Raw genomic sequence first — 24,825 nt, forward strand, 5'->3', positions numbered from 1 at the left:
GACAAGAAGCTCTCACTCTGGCAGACAGCAGAGAACACACCTTCGAAGCCCACGCACCCCCACCCACTTGGACAGCTACCTTTCAGACACATGAGAGCCGCCAATGGACTAGAACCACCCAAGGGGTTCCTCTCCAACTCCAGCATGTCAGGTACCCTTATTTTAAACTAAGGTGCTATGGCACAGGTGGGCTCAAAGGACTTGCCCAAGACAATGCCCAGGGAGAATGCAGGTCCTCAGGCAAGGTAACAGGGCAAGAAATGGAGCCATCTAGAGAGAGATGTCAATGCCACATCCTTCCATTCTAGCTCACTCACTGGCAAACAGGGAGTAAACATCAAAATCTCCTTAAAGAACTTCTGTATCTGAGAGAAGAGGAGAAGAAGGGACAAGGCAGCAGAGAGGGAGAGGATGGGTTAGTCATTACTCCAAGACAATGAGGGACAGAACTAGGATTCAGTTTCTGACCCATTTCCTGGCACTTTTCCATTAGGCCACAACATTATATATCTTTCTAATTAACCCAGGCTCAGTTTCAAGTATTATCTCAAATTCCTTTTTACCCTGCCTCTAAGAAATTGCCCTGCCTGCTTTCACACAAAAAGTAAAAATTCAAGGATCATATTTGCTTGGCTCCTCTAAAATCTGGAGCCTAATTCCACTACCAATTTTAACCTAAGATCTTCTTACAGGGTTGAAAAATACTATCTGAATCTATTTCATTCTTATGAAGGATTTCAGATAAAAGAAAACACCCCAATCAAACTTCAGCCAAAAATAAAAAAAATCACTGAAATGTTCCAAATCTAACTTTACTTCAAAACTATAAAACACATTGGAAAGAGTAAGTGAGAGCAATTGGCATTTTTGACATTTATAAGCACAATCTACTTGGTCAGCATGCAAATGTTTAAATCAAAACACAAGTCTGTCCAGTCTTGTTCTTGGTGTTCTTCATGTTAAGCAGTTGGAGAAAGGATATCAAAAAAATAAGATGTCTCTGTCTCCAATGGATCTGTCACCTGGTTATGGAGACAAGGGCAGTATTACAAAGTTACGAGGCAATACTCCTGCAAATACTAATGCAGTACTGCAACTCAAGGAGTGCTAAGAGGAATTAAAAGAAGAAGGAAGAGAGACGTGGGCTGAAATTCTCTTGAACAGCTTCTTGGAAAAGGGCGGCTATAAGATGGGTATGGAATTGGGATAGGTATGGAGGGCAGATTTCAGGAAACGGTATTTCGGGTGGGTGAGAGAACCAAAAAACTCACAGAACCAACTCATGAGCCTCTGTGAGCCAATGTCTCCAGCCGGGCCAACCTTCATGTTAGGAGGCACATAGTAAACCACGGAGGACGACGTCACAACCAAATGGGAAAGAACATGCACGTGGGATTTGCTTCCAGCTCTCACATCACCAGTGGTACCAGCTCACGTCAGAGCCACTGGACGAGAGGCTCCCCGTGTCAGGACCCAAGAGCACCAGATAACTAACCCTCAGTTAGTCATTCGGGGCACACAAAAGAAAGGGAATTTTTTTTTCAAGATTTCACCAATATTTAAAGTGACAGTAGTTTTTTCTTATTAAGTTCTTGAGGTCATGGATGAGTCATTTATCAATTTCCTTAATAGACAAAAACCAAACATGTCCATGATGTGGTAGGATAGAAAATAAAGAGGCTCGCCAATCCACCCGCCACAGGAGGGTTCCACTGGGGCATGGCCAGCTGGAGGCAACAAGGCCACCTTCCAAAGGGACTCCTAAGTCAGGCTGAGACAATGAAGCCAGGAGGTCGCTCGGGACGACAGTGCAGGGCACGACACGAGGAATCCACCACCGCCCTCACCAGTAAACCCCACAGGACGCCCAGGTACCTCAAAGTGAAAAGAAAGGCACTGGACAGGGACAGGAGGTCTTTTCCAGTCCCCGTTAACACTACTGGCACATGTGACCTGGGCAGGTAGTTTAGCCTTTAGAGACTTAAGCTTTGTCAGCCGTAGACCAGGAAAGTTGGACTAGAAAATCTCCATTGTCCCTTCCACATCAAAGTTCAAAAGGTCTTGTTCTCCAAACCTGGATCAAGTCCCAATTCCAAGTGGCTCTAAGCTCACCCTGCAACTAGTCCAAAAACTTAATGAGAACTAACAGGCCCAAAAGGGCTGGTTTGAAGATAGATGAATATCATGTGCAATACTCAAAATAAAAAAGCCAGACACAGAAAGATCACGCTGTTTCCCTGTTAGTGCTTCTGTGAAAAGCCACAGTAATCACCAAATTCACCCCAAATTATCAAATCTCTTAATTCAGATTATACGTGCCAAAGAACATGCAGTTCTCCTAGGAGCAAAATGACACTTCCATGTTTCCCTAAGTTAGAGTTTTTTAAAAAAATCAAACTGTACTTTTCTACTAATAAAAATAAAAACATCAGAAATCAATTTCCTCATGAAATCAGCCCATATGAAGGACAAGCCTACTAGCTACTGCTGTGATCCAATGTCTAGACTCCCTACTCAAAACGTGGTCCCTGGCCATCTGCATCAGAATCACCTACTAAATCAGAAACTCTGGAGGCAGGGCCCAGCAAGTTTTGTTTTAAGATGCCCTCCAGGTGATTCTGATTCATGCCTAAGTTTGATAGGTGCTTGTCAAGCGCTACAGAAGCCACTGAAAACAAAGCAAACATACCTGGCTCCAAAGATGTCCTTTTTGGCGAGATCAATTCCAGAAACCACCTTTACTCTGAGAATACGTGACTCTCCCTGTTGGAGGGGAAAAAAAGTAAAAAGTTGAAAAACCTAATCTTCAATAGATCACTCTCTCCCACCCAATATAAAAAGTTAATGATTTCTAATCACTCCAGTAGCAGTGGGATACAGAACAAATAAATTCAAAAATAGGCATTTCTTTCTTCTACTGAAGTTCAAAAAGCAACATTCCAACTCTAAAATTCCATAGCTCTAGAAACACAGCATCCAGGTTAATTAAACACAAGTTTAATTCAAATTATTATTATTATTTCTACTATTGAGAGGAATTATTTCCCAGCTGTACTAAGAACACAACTGCACCTATGAAGCCACCCAGACAATTAATTGCTCAAGTGCAACAAGGTATCATAAATTTAATAAATATTCCCACTTTTGAAATTTCTCTAGCTTTTTTGCGTGTAGCCTGGGAGAGCAAAGGATTTAACATGGTAAATATCTCCTCAAAACTACAGTGCTTTTCAACATGTTGGTGCTAGCAAGCGAAAATAATTCCTCAGTTCCAGTAAAAAGAAATAAAAAGCATCATCCTACACATAAATCATCCCAAACATCTCAGAAATCAATCATTTATTCATTCCATCTCCCTATTCATTTGCTCCCAATATTTCCTAAGCAGCTATTCAATGGGCATTGAACTAGACCTTGAAATATAGACACACATGCTCATGGTCTACTGAGAGCGACAAGCAGATCATCAGTGCAGGACCCTGCGACAGCACCGTGCCCAAGGACAAGAGTTGGAAAAGTATTTAAGAGCTAAGACATACCGAGGGGACTGCAGGATAGAAGAGATGGCTAAGAGGGAGGGAGCAGGCAAACTCCAGGATAAGTCTCAGATTTCCGCTTAGGGTCACAACATAAAATGAAATAAAGGATTAAGTTGAGTTCAAGGTACCTATGAAACAACAAGGAGGGGGTGTGTGAAACAGATGGCTAAATAAATTGGAGAGACATCTGGTCCGGGGTTCGGGACTTTTGAGTTATCAGTGTACTGCTGGTAGTTGGTAGTTACAGCTAAAGGTCTGGGGAAAGTTACCCAAGAAGAATAAGAAGAAAAACTGGCTAGAAATAGAGCCTTGGGAACATAAGCACTGAGAGAAGTAAAATAAATCTACCCTGTATGTTGAATCAAGACCTAGTTGAAGGAAAGAAAACTGAAATGATTATATAACGTCCAATGAAATAAAGAAAGGGCAAAAGAAAGCATGGAGAGAACAGGATGCTGGTCCTTTGTCAATCAGCCACGCAGATCAAATATGCACACAGAGAATTGAAACATATGCTTGAGACTTAACGTTCCAAGATTCTTGCATCCATTCAACAGCCCATCCAACCATCTATCCCTGACCCAAGGCTACCTCAGTGCAAACACTGCTGGACACAGATATATTATAGAAGTGGTTCTCAACCCACTTGTGTTTGTGATCCCCTTTCAAACATAGAATGCTCTCAAGTTTGGCTGAATTTAATGTGTTTGGCAGCCATCATAAAAGGATTAAGAGACTCAAAGCAACACCAGGCAAGTCAGAGATAACTAAAATGCATTTCTACTACAGCGTAACAGTCTCAAAGTGTTTACAAAAGCACCCAGGGTTAAAATGCCCTTTGCTTGGCTCCTTTAAGCCTGCGCTCACTGCCCTTTTTCTCACAATCACAGGCAGGTGGTCACAGCTTCTTCTTTAGTGCTGGATGTTACGGAGGCTAAGGTCTTTTTGTGGTTCTTATAATGATTTGTACCCTGCCGCCAATCATTTGACCTCCTGTAGCCTCCGCAGCTCAAGGGCCCTCTGATGGATGTCACAAAGCATTTTTTACTTGTTGATCAAAATTTGGCAACACATCTGGGAAGAGAGTTCAAGGCCCACTAGTGGTCACAGATGACAAATCAAGAACTGCTGGATAAAAAGAAACCCCTGTGTGCCAGGGTAGGGATTCTCTCTGCCTTCCCCATCCCAACTCGCTGCTCTTATCCCCAATCACAGACACTTCACACCAGCAATTCTCCCAAACACTGTGATGCAAAGAGGGGAGGCAGTTGGCATCTACAGATGGCAGATACTCCCAAAGGAAAGTGATCCATCTCCAGGCCAGTCCTGGTGCTGGCTAACAGTGCAGAAGATTTTTGATCTGGCAGCAGGAGGGTGAAAGGACCTTAAAGAAAGGATTTTAATGCCTGCTCAACGGGACCGTCTTCCCATGACCAACTCAGATACAGCAGTAGTTCTGTTCATACAGCACAGCCATCTTGTGATTGATACGGAAATGAAGAAGGGACTGTGTCCAGGATGGAAATCATGTTCACAAGGCATGAGTAGAAAACAAGAATTCTGATAAGAAATCCATCTCTTTGCTCACATTCTCATAACTCTTGGAAATTTCAGAAATCCATGGTAGGGGGTGGGGATCCTGGCCTTTCCATAAACTCAAAAGGGTGCTCAATCCAACCTAATCTGGATTCTAAGGAATAGGGTAAGTACAGCTAATAACTGGGTTCCCTTAAGTTTACATTATTGTCGAGTAGGCAGACCTGCATTCTAAAGGAGTACATTTAAATACCAGGCAACATCTACAGGAATAAATGAATAAAATCTGAGGAATAAACTAGGACTTATTTTTAATGGAAATTGACTTAGTCATTTAGTAAGCAGGAACATCTGTATTAAGACCTAGGGATAAGGCAATAAAGAAGAAAGACAAGACCACCGTCATCCACCCGGCCTGTCTTCCAGTGTTGCTGAGAATCCAGAATCCAAGGCTCTCAACCACAAGGGGAAAATAAATCAGTAGACTACTGCCGGAAGGCAAATAGCAATACATATGGAAACATTTGAGGAATTTGTACATGCACCCTTTCACTAAGCAATTCCCCACTTAGGAATCAATTCTAGAAAATAAGCACAGACAGCTGCAAAAACAAAACAAAACAAAACAAAACAAAAAAAAACAAATTAAAAACTAGCTAAACGTATATTCACCAAAGAATTTTTCTCAAATCGAAAAGTCTGAAAAATGCTCAGAAGTAGAGAGCTAAATATGTATGACAATTTCACAGAATGGACTACAATACTGTCATTAAAAATGTAACAGCATTCCCTCAGCCAGCATTTACTGAGTATCCACCTTGAGCCGGACGCAGGTGTCAACAAAACACAGTTCCCGGAAGACAGAATATAAATATGTATGCAAATAAGCAAGATAATTTCATCTGGTGGTAAGTGTTCTGAAGACATGAAGACAATTAAATAGAAGCAACTGAGTAGAGGGAAAGGGCAAAGATACTTACTGCTGGTCAGGAAAGGCCTGACATTTGAGCTAAAACCTGAATGGCACAGGAGGAGGCAGGCGGTGATGATATGGGGTTTGGGCCAGGGTGACAGCAAGTCCCAAGGCCCGGAGTGGGAACAAGTGTGGCGTTACCGGGCTTAGAGGCTAGCGAGGCAAGGGCAGGGTAAGTGAAGGGCAGCCTGGGACAGTGCGGTCAGGGACCAGAGAGGTAAGCCACGGTATGTGTGGACCTTATTCTAACCGTACGGGAGAAGCACTGGACAGTTTCAAGCAGGGAATGCCAACATTTTAAGTCTCTAAAAGACGACTTTGGCTCCTGTGTGGGGAAAGGACATGGAGTAACAAGAACAGAAACAGGGAGCCCAAGAAGGCAGCTATTGCCCATTCTGACAAGAGAGCAGGGCTTCAGGCTGTAGATGGAAGGGTAACCAGATTGAACATAAAAAAGACTTGTTCATAATAAGTTATTTGGCTAAGAAAAAAAAATTCAAAACAATTTAGACAACTGAGTTAGATATGAGCAAGTTCAACAAGCTGGTTCCCTTTTCCTCCTGGACATGCAGCTCAACTACATTTCCCAGCCTTCCTTGCTGTTAGGTGCAGTCACGTGACCACGTCCTGGCCAATGGAACACAGACAGGAATGATGTATGCCGCTTCCAGTCCTGGCCCATAAAACCCTCCCACTCACCACCCTCCACTGTCATTCCCATCCACTTGCTAAATGGAGAAGATTTTGAAGGGTGAGGAGGGCAAGACCACATGAAGTGAGTCGAACAGATCACCAGTCCCCCAAGTGACCCTCGCGGGTCATAAGCTGGAAATAGTCACGTGTTGTTTATTCCCAGTAAAAACTGAAGGTTGTCATAGCAGTTAGCCAACTCTAATACACAACATAAACTCATTTTTTTAATGGGAATTTTATATATGCACAGGAAAAGACCTGTAAGGGATGATGTTAATAGTGATTACCTCTGGATAATGGAGTTATGCATGGTTTTTCTTTTCCTCTTTGACTATCTGCATTTATAAATATTAAAATATTAAATAAATTTTTCCTTAAAATAATTTTGTAGAAAGTTCAGAAAATACATATAAGAAGAAAAAAAAAGATAAAGAAAGTTGTAAGTCAATAGTAATCACTACAGCCAGACTTGCTCTATTTCTAAAATAAACCTATTTTTGTCAAAACAAAACAAACCTATAGCTTCTTTTTTAGACAACTCCTCACAATGGTATAGTGCTGCTTATCTGAAAGATGTGAAAAAGGTTCTCATGTGATATGTTGGTAACAACTGGGAGAGGTAGGCGGGAAAGGGCATTTACTGAGCACGTAACTGTTTATGAGCAGGAAATTTCTCTCTGAAGTTTAAGGGGCAGAGAAGCAGGAAGGAGAGTGCTTCTCTATAAAAATAATTCTTAAACATGGGTTTAGACGCACAACAAAGAAGTTCTTATCTTTGTTTCCTCAAAATAACAAGTCTAAATAAAGATAAGCAGCCATTGTCATTCCATCAGGAAACACATGACAAGGCATGTGACTCATCTATCAGATGCAATGGGCCCCAAGCTGGGCAACTGTACTTTCTGAAGCATTTTATTACTTCATAAAATCTATGCATGATATTTTGGTCTCTGGCTATGACTCCAATAGAATTAAATATTTAACCAGGGTGGCCTAGACAATGAAAATATTATTCAGACATTATCTTTTCTACACTGTAGGGTCAAAGTCAAAGTCTAGGCCTAAACTCAGGCATTCTCAAGACTTTCAATATTTTCCTATTATTATCAATCTACTGTTTTGGACTTTTACTGTATAACAGGGTCTATGCCATGCATTTTGCATGTATTTTTCTTTTCCACCTAATTTTCTAATTCTTCATCAAGACACAGAACAAGGCAAAGTACCCAAATCACAAATAACAGAAGCATACAGGAAGTCTCAACTTATAAGTAGATAGTATTCTGAAGGCTCATTTGTAAAATGGCATTTTGGAATTCAGCTGCTCTGAGCACATAAACTATGAAAAAGTGGTTACTAGATTCCCATGCCCATCCACAAAGCCCATTAAATTCTTAATTTTTCCAATGTAGTTTTATGGTAAAATAAGTTTCAAATTCCAACTCAAAACTTGAGACATTGAATTTACCTTTTCTACTATGACTCTGTCTTAAGACAGTAACTGTTTATCTTTTTTCTTTATTCTTCACAATGATAGTGGATCTTCCCCAAAGAAGGTGAGATCTGAGTTGGTGAAATAGTATTCATTCTCAGCAGAGAACCACTGTGACCCCAAGATCACAAACACCAGCTGTTCATGTGCACAAGGAAGCCTAAGTCAGGGAGTACCTGTACCTTGGTCAATTTCCTATAAATTAATTTACATATTTACCTTCCACATTCTAAAGTATATTTATAGTTCTATCTACTGCCTGTAACACTTACAGGATCTAAGTAAACACTTCCTGGATTAAAACATTCTTTCTATCACTGAAATATCTAAGTGACATATCACTTAGCTTCAGGTACTTTAGAAAATAAATACACTGACATAAGAAAACAATCCCACTTGCCTGCTACACAGTAGGTACCTTTAATCCTACCTGTTCTTGTCCCAACCCTGAGACAGGATCCTGTTTCATACATTTAAAAAAAAAAAAACACCTCCTACCCAGTCCTATCTCCTTTGCCCCACCTGCTCCTGCTAATTCCTGTCCTCTACCCCTCCCTATATCCTGTCCTTTGCACAGTCTCCTTTTCGACTCCAATCCCTACCCTCTAAACCCTTTGCCCACTTCCCTCTCTAGGTGGGTTTTCCAACCTTTCTCTCTCTTTCTCCATGCTCCATGTTTATCTCCTAATCATACATTCAACAAAAATGTGTTCAGTGACAATTGTTTTCAAGGCATTGCACTAGAGGAAAGGAGGAGACAGAGCTGAACAAGACACATTTTTCTCTGTCTCCCGCAAGCTTACAATCAACCACGGGGTTAGATGCACACAATCACCTATAGTACAGGGGTGGAGTAGAAGTGTCAGATGTCTGTGTGTGGTGGGAACAAAGACACGGGATGGAAAATGAGAGCCGCCCAACACCAGGACCACGTGTCTTGCTGCAGCTCAGGTCACTGATGGACGCAAACAGCCCCAACCCACAGGCCCCCCACTGGGGCTGCCTGCTCACCACTGCCAGCCCGACACAGAGCGCATGGCAGAGTGCCCGTCATACTACATTCCACAAAGGTGGACGTGCCCAGGGTGTTAGTCCTGAGGGAAAAAAAAAGGAGGAACACGAGACCCTGTGCCACCTAAAATTTCTCAGCTTTTGCTGGATCACGGCCATTAAAATACCAAGTGGAAAAAACGTTAAGAAAAGGGAAGAAGCAAAGGGAAAGCCCTTGTTATGGAGTGAATTATGACCCCCAAAAGGGCATGTTCAAGCCTTAACCCCCAGGCCTGTGCACATGGCCTTGCTTAGAAAAAGGGCATTAAAGATGGTACTAATTAAGATGAGGCCAGACTGGATGAGGGTAGGCCCCAGCCCAATCCCTGGGCCCCTTATAAGAAGGGGGAGAGGACACACAGACACACAGGAAAGACAGGCAGGAGCTGCCATCAGTTGAGAGAGGCAAAGAAGGATTCCTCGTTAGAGCCTCCAGAAGGAACGGGGCTTGATTTCTGACTTCTAGCCTACAGAAATGTGAGAGAATAAATTCCTGTTGCTTTAAGTGCCCCAGTTTGTTGGTACTTTTCTAAGACAGCTTTCCAGGGCAGAATCATAGTTTAAATGCTCCAGATGACTAACTTGTTGTGTGGTTTAAAAATATGCCCACAAATTCTTGATTCACCTCTCTTCGAGAGGTGGGGCTTAATTTCCCTCCCTTTAGTGTGGCCTGGACATAGTGACTTCTTTCTAATAAACAGATTATCCAAGAGTGACAGCGTAAGACCTCCAAGACTAGGTCATAAAAGGCATTGTGCTTTCCTCCTTTCTCTCTCTCTCAGAACACTCAAGCAGCTCAAGCAACCCTATAGGCAGGTTCATGTGGTGGGGAACTGAGGCCTCCCGCCAATTGCCAGGTGAGTGAACCGTCTTGGAAGGGGATCATCCCCTCTAATCAAGCCTTCGGATCACAGCAGCCCTGCTGACGTCCTGACTGCAAGCTCATGAGAGACCCTCACTTGCCACATGCCAGAACCACCCAGCTAAGCCACTTTCAAGTTCTTGACCTACAAAAGCTGTGAGATAATGAATGTTTGTTGCTTTAAGAGCCAAATTTGGGGATAATTTGTTAACACAGCAACGGATAACTAACACACATCTGGAGAATCCCAGGCAATAATTAATTACAGTCTAATTTATCTCTTTGCTAAGTCTAGATTTTTCTACATATTAACAAGATGTCTGGATGCAAGTAAAAGATGCCAGCAAAAATAAAAACTATTGCCTGTGTCTTCCAACATGTAAGAGCAGTGGTAGTTTTAAGGCAGAATTAACAGAATTTGGTGACTTGCTCAATGTAAGCACAGTGGCTTTGTTGTTTTTAAGAATTATGGGATCTGATGCCCTATTACATGCGATATCTGAAACTGAGATCACGCCAGAAAGCTTAGGATATATAATCATTCATAAGCATGAAATTAAAAAACAAAAATTCCAGAAAGAAGGATGGTAATACTAGAGAGTAGTAGCTGAGAAGCTTGTATTTACTATTAAAACAACTCTTACATCTATCCCTTCTTCTCCACTCCACAGCCTCAATTTGTGGTGCCACCAAGCAGGACGGTCCAACACCCACTAGCACAGCTTCATTCATTTGTTCCTTCAAAAGCTACCGGGCACCTATCACGTGCTAGGCCCTGTGTAGTTGCTGGTGATGAGAGGCACATTGTTCTCAGCAGCTTCCCTTCATCCTAAGTCACCTGCTACCTCGTTAGTCCGATCTTCTAAATTGGACTCTTTCCCACTGCTCCCCTGGAGCCTCTCCATGAACAAATAGATCAAGTAAAACTCCCCAGTCTGGCAGCCAGGGATCCCCACAGCCTGCTTTATTCTGCCCTCTTAAGCAGGACCCACTTCCCTCCCTCCCCTTACCCGATCTCCCCCAATGTTCTGCTCAGGTCCATGGAGTTACTCAACCTAGAATGTCTACTATGTGCCAGAGACCGTTTAAGGAATAATGGATCAATAAGAGAGATCTCAGACTCACAGGCATTTACTTCTTATATACCTGGAAACAACATATACATAAGTAATCATAATAGGATATAGTAAGTTTAATAACAGTAATGGATGGTATTCTGTGGGAACCCAGAGAAGGAAGAAATGAAAGCACATGTGAAGGATGGGAGAGGGAAATAGGCTGGGAAGTTGGGAAGCCCCAGATGTGTATACTTTTGAGGCAACCCTTTAAGAATGAGGAAAAGAGAGAGAGAGCATTTCAGGCAAAGGAAGAAGCACCAGGGCACCATGCAAGGGAGAAGTGGTATGTATGCGGGGAGCGGCTGGAAGGCGGGAGAAGCAGGGGGCCGGGGGAACTGAAGAGTTGCCAGCCTGGCTTCATCCTCTGTGTAATGCAGAGCAACACGCTTAAGCAGGTGAGTGCCCAGGCAGAGGTGCTGCCCTCCTGGATGATGAGAGCAGAGGGCAGATTGTAGGGGGCAGGAGGACAGGGACACTGATTATGTGGTCTGTTACACTGTCTGGCAGGTAAGTACAATGGCTCTGGGGATGGTTCCAAAGCCTTTCCTGGGTAGAAAAGCATGACTTGGTGACAGGTTGGCCCTGTAAGACAACTCAAGTTTCTGGTTTAAGTGTTGGTGGGGGGGTTGGAGGGGAGTGATGCTATTAGGTGACAGATGCTAAAGGAAGAAGAGTGGGACTTAGACTAAGAGAAGTAAAAGAACTTGCATTTCTTGAATTTGACGTTATCTCCCCAGGGTACAAGTAGAGATATCCAAGTACCAGTTGTAAGTGGAAGCCAGAGCTCAGGACAGAGGTCAGATATGGACACCCAGTTTGGAACACCTGGTTCCTCCCTTGACCTTCCGCCCAAATACCATTTATTCTAGAACTTAAGTTAAATCAGTGTAGCATTTTTTTTTGCTTGTGGGAAAGTCTTATTCTCTTAGACTCTAAGCCTGCACTGTCCAATGTGCCAGCCACTAGCCACATGTAGTCATTTAAATTTAATTAAAATCCATTAAATTTAAAAAATTCAGGTCCTTGGTAACCCTGGCTACATTTCAAGTGCTCCACAGCCACATGTGCCTAATGGCCACCCTATGGGACAGCACAAATAGAGATGTTCCCATCATCACAGAAACTTCTATTGGACAGTGCTGGTCCAGGGGCACTAACTCAATGCAAGGATACAGCATGACTCAAGTAACCTCTTGAGGGCAGAGGAGGAAGGAGGGGTACTTAATCCCAGTAATAACTGAGAACACTTCAGGCGAGTTAAATTAGAGATTCAACTTTTTGGAAATGAGACACGTTTTACTCTAATCAAATGTTCTAGGGTCAAGATTTCTTCTGAAATATTAAAGAGGTCTGGCATGCAAATTAAGTACCTAGGAATGAATAGCTGTAAAGTCTAATAAAGCAAATACTGTATTGCTGTATCTAGACATTTTAAAAATTATACAAATACAGGAATAGTGGTAAAGGTGACTCAGCAAATGTGAAAAAAGATCTGGGAATCTCTAAGTTCAACACAAGCCAATATCATAACATGGGTGCTAAATCTTACACAGTAGTCAAAGAAAGAGTATTCTGGGGGCAAGAAAACAGGAAAAATCTCAACAGGGGCCCTCAGTCCCTTTAAGAAGCTACTGACCTAGCCAGAAGGAAAGAGCTGGTTGGAGGAAGCTATGGACTAACAGCTGAAGGAAATGGGAGTAGCCGAATTTTCATTCTACCAAGTAATCCAAATTACTTGGTAGAATGAAAATTTGTCCAAGTGTGGATGGATTTTTGGAGCGTGTTCAATTAGACACGTTAATCCTCAAATGCCAAGAATCCACAGTAATACAGTGATTATGGGGAGACAGGAAGAGGGTGTCACTGAGCAGAGCCCATTAAATGAACAAGCTGGCAAGAATTCCAACTTAAAAGATATAGTCACTCTCTAATACGAATTAAAAATTCTGTTTTTACCAGAATAGTTGGTAAAACTCCATTTAAAAGGTCTTCAAAGGATCCATTTTATCAATGGTTCATTTGTTCTGAAACCCTATTCACAAGACAGGAAACATTTTTTAATTCCTCCAAGATCACTGAAAGGAATTATGTTGTGCTTACAGTTCTAAAAATGATCATAATAAACAATGGTACTTTGTTGAAAGCCAAAACTCAAAGCTCAGGACCTAAAATTCTAGATTTTCATGGCAGTAATAACTCTGACCTTGGCAATAAAGTAAAGTCTGGACTTACAGATATGTGGTCTCAAGAGAAGGCTGGAAGGGGTCTGGGTCTCATGAGGCAGGGTCTGCGAAGACCCTGGAGAAGGCATTCCCTGCGGAGAATTCTCTGTGGTTCCAGCTCTGGAGCTCAAGTGTGTTCAGAAACATGACTTGTGTCAGTATGACAAGAGCTCCCAGGATCTGGGAGAAGATGCACGTGAGCAAAGCTCATAGGAAAGAAAGACAACTTCCAAGTTTTACAAAGGAAACCAGCCCATCGCATGGAGAAGGCTTAGGCCTGATGACCAGCCAGAGCATCTTTTCTCTGCAGGAAAATCTAACAGATCCAAGCGTGAACTGGAAGGCTATGAGGGGGGCACACACTCTGAATAAAGGGCTTAGCTTGATTATTCAAACAGAGAGACCCCTGCTGGTTCCAAAAGGCTTGAGTCTCCATGCCACAGACAGGCCTTCAAAGGGCACTGACCATTAGAAACCTCACCAGGCTTCTATTTCCTGTGCTCCAAACCAACCACTCCCCCTCAACTCCCAGGCTCTGTCCCAACAGTGCAAAGCAACTGACAAGGATTTCCCTGCATAAATCGCAATCAAATCCCAATCTGGCCTCCCTATCTCACTTAAGTCATCCCACTGGAATTTCAGATGTTTCTAAACTCTTCAGCTATATATTTATAGATAATTTCTTGGTTTACTACCACAAATACCTTATCCCTACTAGCTTAATCCTCAGAAGGCAGCAAGATCTAATTCCTAGGTAGGTATGACATTCCTGTAAAACACCTGTTCACTCAGGTGCTAAAGTTAGGAGCCTCCCTGTGTTAATGCTCACAGAACAAATTAGAAGGCACAGGAAGAAGGTGAGAACCCTGGAAGACCTAGAGGGTGCTGGGATCCAGGCTCAAAGACAAGTTCCCCCAAATCCTATCTCACAATTACAACTGCAGAGATCAGTGATGAACAAATGTCCTGATTTTCAAAGTCTAAGGACTTGATAAATTTACAGGCTGGGCCTGTGGCAATTCTTCCCTTTGCCAGAACCACCAATTCACTAATTTTGCTCAAATCTCATATTTTTCCTTTAGGTGTCAACTTAAATACTGCATTTCTGGCAAGTTTTTCCGAGGTTCCTAGTCTAAGTTATATCCTTCAGTAATAAGCCTCCTTAGCGTCCCACATTTACCCTCTCGCCCTATAATCTTATTGCTTTTCAAATTAGCTATCGTGCTGAAAGATGAAGCTCTCTGAGGGCCAGGGGCTGGATGTACCTTGTTCAACAGTGTCTTCCTAGACTCTGGCAGAAAGGTGGGTACCCAGGAGACACTGCAATATTTCAGAAGGAGTGAATGACTGAGGAAATAAACGGCATCAATCCAAAGGAAAGTTTCAGAGTGAACTGAATGGTTTGTGGACACTTAGAAGAGAAAAACAACCTATACCTGAAGTTTGCTAAGACTAAAGACATACCAGACAAATTTATTTCCTTTTTGGATAAGGTTAATAGCTCCAGGGTGTGCTGCAAACAGAGTGTGCACAGACTTTAGCCAGACATTCGACAACACCACCACTCCCATTCTTTAGACAAGACCATGTCCTGAAGGTAGGATGATAGGTTAGGTGGCCCTTAGTCACACCCAGTTCCTAACTACCTATCCAAAGCACAAGCACTGGGAACTCCAGGGCGTCTGTGGGGAGCGGGTTATGTCACGGGGCTCTATTGCTAGTTCCAACCCACGCAACATCTGAGCCAAGAAAATTTAGACGAGGATAATGATGGCAGGATAATCCAATTTGTAGCTAATATACACAATGGAATAAAACTGCAGATGAAAATCAGAATCCAAAAAGATCTCTGCAGACTGAGTGATGGGCCAAATCTCATAAGATGGACTTTTATAGTGGTGCATGCACTTAGCTGCCCAAGTCAATAGCAGAAGTGCAGGATGGAAAAAACATGACCACAGAGCATCAAAAGTGGAAAACGGTTTTCTTAAGGGGTTTATTTTATTGCAAGCTCAACAAGACTCAACAACATGACAGAGTAAACCATGTGCATTAACAATTCAGACCTGGAAACTGTCATCAGACCCTGCATCAGCATAAAGTTCAACCCCAAGTGGGTAACTTAGGAGGGAAGGTGCTTTTTGTTACTGTTGTTTTGTTTTGTTTTAATAAACAGGATAAAATCCATAAAAGAGAACTCTAAGCCCGACATTAAAAAGAATGAGGGTGACTCCTATGAGCAGATTTGAAAATTCCATGTTATACTGTTGCATGAAAAAAGCCAGGCAGAGTCAACTTTTATAGAAAAAGGAAAGGAAGGATATATATGTGTACACACACATCTGTTCGCAACCAAAATAAACTGTATAAGGACACAAGGACTAGCAACAATGGCTGCCTCTGGGGACAGAAAGTGGATGGCTGAAGACAGATGAGAGATTTTTTCCAATGCACAGTCTTCCTTACCCTTTGAATTTAGAACCACCAAACATATTAATAATTCAAAGTTTTTGAGTAGCCAGAACAGCTACCAACAACAGAGGTCACGTGAAGAATGACCTAGGAACGTTTAACTTTAGTCAGCAAGCCCAGGTTTTATCTTGAGGGAAGGGGAATGAGGAGAAAGAGAGGCAGAGTCATTTTGTGCTCTGAGGCTGCAAAGGGCAAACTGCAAACAAGGGGTGGGGACGGCGGGAAGACAGATGCACCTCACCAAGGGGACGGCGCTCCTGCTCGTTAACCGGGTGGCGCCGGAGGGAGCTGGCCATCGGCACTGGCACAAGAGCAAGGGCCACTGCCGGCCAGAAACAGAAACATGAAAAGGGACCAGATGGTCCATGAAGTTCCTTCCCAACTCTGAGATTTTGGGATTATAGAAGACCTGCTCATGGGAGATCGAAAATCAGTCTAAGAAGCATTGTGTAAGATCCCACAACACTCTGAATATGTATAGATGTAACTTCTTTAAGACAAAAAACACAGGAATGAAAATTTCAATTCTCAATCATTTCACAGGGAAACACACGATTGTTTATAAATCATAACTCTTCCTTACTTGCAACCAGTTTCAAATTATAATGAATGAAATAACCAATAAAATTAAATAACATTTGCAGTTTTGTTTTGTTTTTTTTTTTTTTTTTGGTCTGTTTGTTTTCTTATTCTATGTCATATTCCAAATACAAAAGATGTTGAGAATTCTTTTCAGGAAGAACATCAACGCTTCTGCTGCAACAGGCTGATCATTAAGGCAGTTCTAAGGAATCATCACAACAAGGAAAGGACTCCGTAAAAAAACTGCAAGGGGTCAATGGTTCAAGAAGTGGCTGAAGACCAGCTTGAATGTTGCACAAACGCTAAATGGAAACAACAGAAAAGCAAAATGACCGGTTGGGAAGAGAGCGCCACAACAAACCTCATCAAGGAAAAGCTGCAAGAGAACTGAGCTGTCTCATGAGAAACACAAAAAAGCCAGGAGGCCCAATGTTGCAAACCTAGGAGAGCTTCAGGCTTTAACCTCACACAGCGGACCACAACCATGAGATTAACAAGGAAAAGGCCAGTGCAGGGCCATTCGCCGGGGAATCCCACAAAGCTATGCCTCATTCTCCTTCTAGCAACTCTGACTGGTTTTCATCTCTAATTTATCTGCCAGGTATTTGTAAAATCGAGATGAAACCCTCAGGCTCACTGGACTCACTTATAAAAGAAGACAACCCTATTAGATCTTCTGACCTCACGTTGAACACACTACCTCTATAGTTTTACTTCCTTAAAATGTGCAAATGTGTGTTATCAGATTTAACATTTCAGCTGAGCCTCATTATCCAGCAATCATTTTATTTGGGAGACAATAAACAACTCATATCAACAACTCATTAACCAGATAGCAACTCTGAGAAATTGTATTTCCTAGCTTATCAGAATTTTGCCCTGTGTTTTGAATCATGCATTTTTTATAAAGCAGGATAGAAATTCCCCCGTTTTTTTTTTTTTCCTGTTTCCTCATAAACATCCATGAGACAAAAGGATTTTATCTGAGTCCTAACTTTGGGTTGTTTTCAAAAATTTAAAACTATCAAAACGAAGCCAAGTTTTCCAGCTCTTTTTCAAACCACAAGGTAATCTCAATTACTATGTGGGTGGGTATTGCTTCAAAGAAAACTAGTAATACTAGAACTAAAATTACAAATGTTGCCTGATTTCCAACAGAATGCTCTAGGAGGAAAAAGAAAATAAACAAGAATGGTCATGTATTCTTTTTTAAGACAGCTGCAGGATGCTACACTGTGTTAAGACTGCTTTTTTGAAAGACCACCTGAAGTACATTTTTAAATATTTATTCCTTTCACAGATAATATTTAGTTTTTTTATGACATTTGATTTTTTATTTTTGAATTGTCATAATATGGCTTTAACATAATACAGGAGAGAGGAAATTCCAAGATGACACAAGTAATACCTTCAAAATTTCTTTTGTTTCTATTTACACCTCCCCTCCTCCAACACGCCCTTTCCCCATATCAGAACGGTGACTGAAACATAAATATCTGATGAATAACTGGGTGTTGTTGATAATATTTGGGCCTGACCGATCCCGTCCTGGATGTGTCTGAGCAATTGGGAAACGTTTTCCAGCTTCCTGACTGCAGACGGTGTTTGGACTCAACAGGTGTTAGAGGGGGAGCTGTGATTGGCACCTGGCTCTGGCCCCATGTGGTTGCAAAACACAACCCCATTTCTCCACAGTTAATCTTTCTTTGATACAGAGCGAGTTCCACCCTCAAGCAGCAGAAAGGTCTATCCAGTGTGGTAACTATACAGGCAGTCCTCTCTTTGCCAAGCACCAGAGAGCTACCATGGAACCATGAAAAACAAACAGCATCCATACCCAGGTTTCATTTTAGGTAACTTTTCCTGGAGTGACAGCATTTTGTTAAGGCCTTTATCACATTCTTACTCTACATTTAAAGTTTTTCTAGTACTATTTTATTCTGTTTCATTTTATTTATGAGCCTCTACACATGCCATTTCTATATTTGCAATTAATGTTTAATTTTAATGCAAAGCACTCTGTACTTGGTTTTGACAGGGAACAATGTTTAATGAAGTTTACAGACTTACTTTTCCTTTTAACCTTCAAACACGCACCCTCTGAGAAAAAAATGTCAGACTCTTCCATTTATAATTTAAATCTCTTCAACCCTTTTCCATTGGGACACATTTTGTACCTTTTTACAAAGCTGCTTCTGTTCCTTGGGTCCATCTACAAAGAGCATGTTCCTTTTATAAGAGTGACTTTTTTTATTACTATCAAATGAGAGATTGTGGAAAGACAGGAACATGACTCACCTCTAGCTCAACAAAGCCCACACACAAGCATTCCACAGACAAGTTGAGGGGCTCAGCTGGGAACCAGGTGTCAAGGCACTGGACTCCTTCCATGACCTGAGCATGGTCGTTTCTACTCCCCTCCACCCAGCACCCCAGGGATGCAGGAAGAGCACCAGCCACCCATCAGGTGGTGTTAACAGTCATGGACTCTTGACATTTGTCTGCAATTTCTGCATTTACCAAACTGAACTGATGCTAGCTCCTTGCAAGATTCTACGCCAGAAGATGCATTAAGAAATCACAGAACCAGCATGGAGCATCTTCTTGGAGTACCAACTTTATTAGGAGACATGATGGGGTAGAACCATGATTCTCAAAACGTAGACCCCAGACTAGCAGCACTGGCATTGTTGGAGATTGACTCATGTTCCCTACAAAAGGCAGGTTCAGTCCCAACCCCAGGTCCTGCAGGTGCAAAAAGGACCTTTGGAGATGCTAAGGGGTGCTCAATCCAATATGGCTGATGTTCTTATAAGCAAAGGAAATTGGACACAGAAGAGAAGCCATGGGAGAAGCAAGAAGCTAGAAGTCGACAGATCCCAAAAGAGAAAGAAAACACCATGGGCATTGCCATGTCACAGGAAAGCCAAAGACCGGGGACCACTGGCAGCCAGTCCCTGAATTCCACAGTCTTTGGGCAGAAAGCATCACCTTGCTAACGCCTCGAATTTGGACTTCTACCCTTAAAGTCATGAGCCAATAGATTCCTGTGTTAGGCCATTGTATGGTATTTGTTTCAGGAGATGGGAAACTAATACAAGCATCATCTGGGAACGTGGAAAAAATGTAAGTTCTCAGGCCCCACCCCAGACCTGCTGAATCAGAAACTGTGGGGGTGTGGCCCAGGGGTCTGTGTTTATAGTATCCAGGTGATTCAAAGTTATGATAAAGTTTGAAAAACAATGTTATATTTAAAAACACAAGGATGACAAATGGGGCAAAATGCACAATTTGCACAACTTAGGATTGCACACTTGTAATTGGCCTGATTTGAACTCTTCCATAGGGGCACTGCTCCCTCCCTTTCTCCCAGGGCAATACTGTGATGGAAATGTGAGAAGAGCCAACTATATTTCCAAAGGCAGATGACTCCCAGATCTGTAGCTCCAAGCCTAACTCCTTCCCTCTCCAGCATCCCAACCCAGAATATTTTCACCATTCTGAGACAGCCCTGCTGGGAACGGCAACTGGTATACCCAAGCAGAGCCTCACAACTGTGCTCATTCTCATTCCTCCTGTTTCAAAGCCTCCTGCTTCTCAAAACTTCTTATCAAGAATCTCTCTGCTCTGGAAAACCTTACACTAAGACGTTACAGGGGTTACTCTGGCATGGTAGAAGTAGGGGGTGCTTTCCCTTCAGGTATAATTCTCTATAATGTCTGAGGTGTTTTAATTCTTTCCCACAATTGTACTTTAAAAAAAAAAAGAAATTAAATTGTTTTCAGGGGAGGGAGAATCACGTTGTGCTGTCTCTCCCTGGTTCCCCAATGCAGAATTTAAAAACGTTGCAGATTCTATTTGTGACATCTATTTTTCACCAAATCTCACGGGTACTGCCCCTTTGATCCTGTAATATATATTCAATACTTCCATCAAATACATATGACTGATCAATCATATTGCCCCCCTTTTTTCTGCAGGACAGGAAGGGAACACGATGGTGCTCCCTTCCTGTCCTGACCCATGAAGTCCCTCAGTCATCCTGTTTACCCTCAGCTTGGGGTTTTCCCTTGAGCACTGCCCCCCACCCACCCTCTTACATACACATCCTCCTCTCTAATCCCACAGATGATTTCAAAACCCAGTCAATTAAATGACTATTAACACTTTACCCTAAGTGTCCAGCATTATTCAAAATACTAGTGAGCCTTCTCCAGGCCACCGACTCCCCACGTGCTTCTACAGCAATCTGCTAAGTCCCTGGGCTGGGGCGACTTGTGTGTGTTCACACTGGTTCTGGATCCTCACCCTCATTTTTAGCAATCATACTGAGCACCTACTGTGCGCCAGAAATTTACACTCAGAACTACCACAACTTGTCCCTGACCTCCTGAAGCTCACCGTGATAAAGGAACCATCAAAAATATATGGTGCTTGGTAATGGCAACACAACACTAAATGTAATTAATGCCAACAGATTATACATGTCAAAATGGTTAAAAAGGAAAATTTTATGTTTTATATATATTTTTTAACACAATAAAATTTAAATAGAGAGAAAGCGAGACTGACCAACCCAGCCTGACAAAGAGAAGAGAGAAAGAAAGAACAAAGAAGAGAACTAGGGGTTCTGGGGGAGGGGGGAAAGATAAAGGGATGGGCCAGACCCACTGGCAACGTGGAAAGCAGAGAGGGGTCCTCAAACAGTTTCTACCAAGTCACAGTCCACAGTGGGAGCAACTCGTTTCTTTCCCTCTTCCCCTACTTCAGGGTTCAGCACCAGGAAGACAGATCTGTAGGTGTATTTTAAGAATTGTTTTAGGAAAATACCTGAGAAATTCACGCTTGGAACAAGAAAGGACTCCAGTCAAGGTTGTTAGTCGCCAGATAATGATGCCCAGTTATGAAATGCACTGCAGAGGTCTTTTAAAACAGGTTCCAATCTGTCTGCCCAGCTTAGGCGTGGCCTGAACCCCTTAACAGAGTCGAAGTTCAAAGTCCTTTTCTGGTGGGGCGGGAGGGGGTGTGTGTCAGGGATTTACCCTAGCCTGCCTGGGGAAGGGGAGAGAGAGGCAAGGTCACAGGTGAGACACCCCAATCCCACGACCCAAGGCCCCAGTCTGGAAAACAGTGCCCTGGCCTGGGGACCCGCCAGCAGGTAAGGGCCAGCGGGGAGCTCAGCAGTAACAGCTCACAGAGGAGCCTGAGGCCAGGCCTGGCACCCCACTCTGAGAAAACACTGCCTGTAGTTCTCCCTTCTATTCCTCATAAATAAACACACACTGCAGTCTAGCAATCTAAATCTAAAATGCATGTTGGTCCACGTAGTTGGTGATTTTAGTTTCCTCCTTTTAAGCCCTAGAAACAATTTTCAAGCCCATCTTTAAAATTCATCAAAAATAGATAAACAGGATAAATAGCAGGAAAATGGATGTATAGAACTAAATGACACCACCCCTTCACACGATACATAATACTGTGTTGTTCGGCTAATTACACTGTAATCTTCATATTGTTTTAACATTATAAAGGCTAAAAGAAAAACCACCTGCCTCCAGAAATAATCAAACAATACTACTCGATATTCAATACTAGAAAGAGCCTCACTTAGATAAGCAAATGGCATGGAAATAACTTACTAGACACAGTACAGCTTTATTTCTCACCACACAATTTAAAAGAAACATTCTCAGAGACTCTTTTTCCCCCTTTGGGAAGAAAAATTCACAGCTATCACAGTGTTCAGATATTTTAAATCCACTCACTTCCGTAATCTTTTCCCCAAAGCAACCTTTCCATTTAACAAAATCAATTGGATCCATTTAGATTTGTCCCTAAATAATAAACTTCACAACTCTGAAATCTGACCAAAATTCAAGAAAGGAGTGAAATGGGTCAACTGTGTTATAAATCAGTATCTCAAGAACCTTTAGGTAACAGAAAACTACCATGACTACGGATGAATTGGCAGAGTTCACACTGCTGCCGAAGTCCAAACCTCCCCACCAAGAAGAATCTTACCACGTGGCATGAGTTTCTTCAGTGCAAGATGTCTCATTTAGGAGAATACACTAAACATTAAAACTGAAGTAAGCAGCTGGAAAATTCGAGGGCCTAAGCAGTTCTGACGGTATGCGAAGTCGTGGCTGCCTCCTGTGGTAACTTTCCATTGCCAGGTGACAAGGTGAAAGGAAAGCAATTCTCCCTCCAGGAAAGCTCACCTCCCCGCACCCACACCGAGGTCTGCTCCTTATGCTCTCCCCAGCTCACTTCAAATCCCAGGTGCGGATGGAACTTTCCACCTAGAGAGTTAACCTCTTCAGGACAGGTAAGTAATTAAACACAAAGCTCCCTATCAGGAAAAATCAATTGTCAAAGACTCCCCACCCTCGGTCAATGTTGAGAGGTGTGACCCCTTTTAATGCTTCATCTTTTCCCTGGGCAAACATTTCCTCCTCTGCTTTCATTCTGTGCAGTTATACAGCTGGCGGTTGGTTTCTCAGAACACAGGGGCTGCACTGTTTCATCAAGACAAACATACAGGGCTCCCACTAGGCCAGGCAATTATTCATAGTGCATAGTTCAGCTGAGTGACACTTAAAGTCCCCCACCTTCTTAGAGCAGTGAAATAATAACATCTTATAATGCCAAAAATAAGGATTCACTTTTCTCCTAAAAAAGATCCAATAATCTACTACATTGGTATTGCCTCATGAAAAGCTTAAAATAAGCTGGAAGGAGAAAATAGTTAAGTGGCCAAGAAAACAGAATAGGAACTAAATACAATCAACACACAGTCTTCATGTGACTATAGAGAGGGAGGGCAGGTAACCTCCTTGTAGCAGGGTCTCTGGCCCATACTGGGTCTTGCAAGAATCGGAAACGGGTGTCCCCTCCCTGGGGCGCACGGCTTGACCAAGAAACCACTCTGGCCTGGCCCCTTCGGCACACCCTGGGCTGGTGGCTCTGCCTCTCGACTGAGTAGTCACCAAGGCCGCGGTGGGGACAGCGAGGTGGTCAGGAAGGATGGCTGGGATTTGCTGGCACAGAAGGAAAAGAGTAGCAAAGAAAGGTCTTGTGCATAAAAAGGCTACTCAAAACCCCAACTGAGAACAAAATCCTGGACAAAGGGGCAGGAGCAATTGACAGAGCAATGTACAATTAGCAAACAAAGATGAAAAACTCGTCAGTCTCATCAACGTACTCAAATTAAAACATGCACTTTAATACCCCTTAAATCAGCAGAAATTAAAAATGTTCACATGGCAGTGTTAGCAACCATGGTGGTAACTCACAGGAAAACGGAGGCTTGGACAGACAGACCCACTCCCGGAAGCTCTTGAGGCTGGAAGACAGACTCGGGTCTGCCCAGCGCTCATCACTGGGGGCGATTTTGCCCCCCAGGAACGTCTGACAATGTCTGGAGATGGTTTTTGACTGTCACCGATGGGGGAGGTGCTACTGGTGTCTGGTGGGTAGGAGCCCTGGAACGCTGCCATGGGTCACCCCCACAACAGGTCACCCCCACAACAAATGGCCCAGCCCCGAGTACGGACAGTGCCCAGGGCGGGAGACCCTGCCCTGGAATGCAGGTCAGCACGACCGCGCTCCAGCTGCCTTCTGTCCATTTCACAATAAACAGTTCCACAAACACACACTGACACACACACACAGCCAGAGCTCAGCCGGAGGAAACTTCGTGGTCCTCGGCCCCCACACCCACCCAAACCAGCACCAGCAGGCCCTGAACCAAGCCCCGTGTTAAGTGGAGGACTCTGACACCAGCTAAGCCCACCCTTTGGCACACGTATCCCTCTTGTTTCCCACCTCAGACCATGCTTATTTCTTAATCCTCTCCCCCATCAGTTTTCCTAGGGACCAGCTATGTAATTTGTAGGGCCCATGGCAAAATCAAAGTGCAGGGCCTGTTGTTCAAAATTAAGAATTTCAAGACAATGGGAGCAGGGCATTAAACCAAACACAAACCCCTTCTAAGTGCAGGGCCCTGTGTGACTGCCTGGTCGCATACTCATGAAACTGACCATGAGCCCCCTCCTTGCCCTGCTCCAGCACCCCCTCCCCCCAACCCCTTGCCCTTCTCCAGCATCCCCTCTTCCCCATCCTTTCATCCCTTTCCAAATTGCTCCCACCACTTTTCTCTGTGGCTCTGACCATGGGACAGGACCAGGAAGTCCAGAGATTGTTCCACACTTCACTGTCCACACGGCAGGGGCTAAAGCTTATGCTAGAACTTTCTACCACAGCCTCCAAACCTCTGCTCCTCCA

General features: G+C 43.0%; 1 protein-coding gene across 9 annotated transcripts in view; it reads right to left on the reverse strand.

The window, feature by feature from the left end:
* Positions 1 to 24,825, reverse strand: part of NEDD4L (NEDD4 like E3 ubiquitin protein ligase) — a 378,998-nt gene that overhangs the window by 252,023 nt on the left and 102,150 nt on the right. For 8 of the 9 annotated variants that reach the window (XM_037805612.1, XM_037805607.1, XM_037805613.1 and 5 more), the window contains exon 2: positions 2,690 to 2,763. In XM_037805612.1, the coding sequence (XP_037661540.1) occupies positions 2,690 to 2,763 (74 nt within the window). Of the gene's footprint in view, positions 1 to 2,689; positions 2,764 to 3,539; positions 3,560 to 24,825 lie in introns of those variants that run through there. The other variant, XM_037805617.1, reaches the window with a different exon arrangement.

The sequence above is a fragment of the Choloepus didactylus genome, chromosome 16, assembly GCF_015220235.1.
Source record: "Choloepus didactylus isolate mChoDid1 chromosome 16, mChoDid1.pri, whole genome shotgun sequence".
Taxonomy (NCBI): Eukaryota; Metazoa; Chordata; class Mammalia; order Pilosa; family Megalonychidae; genus Choloepus; species Choloepus didactylus.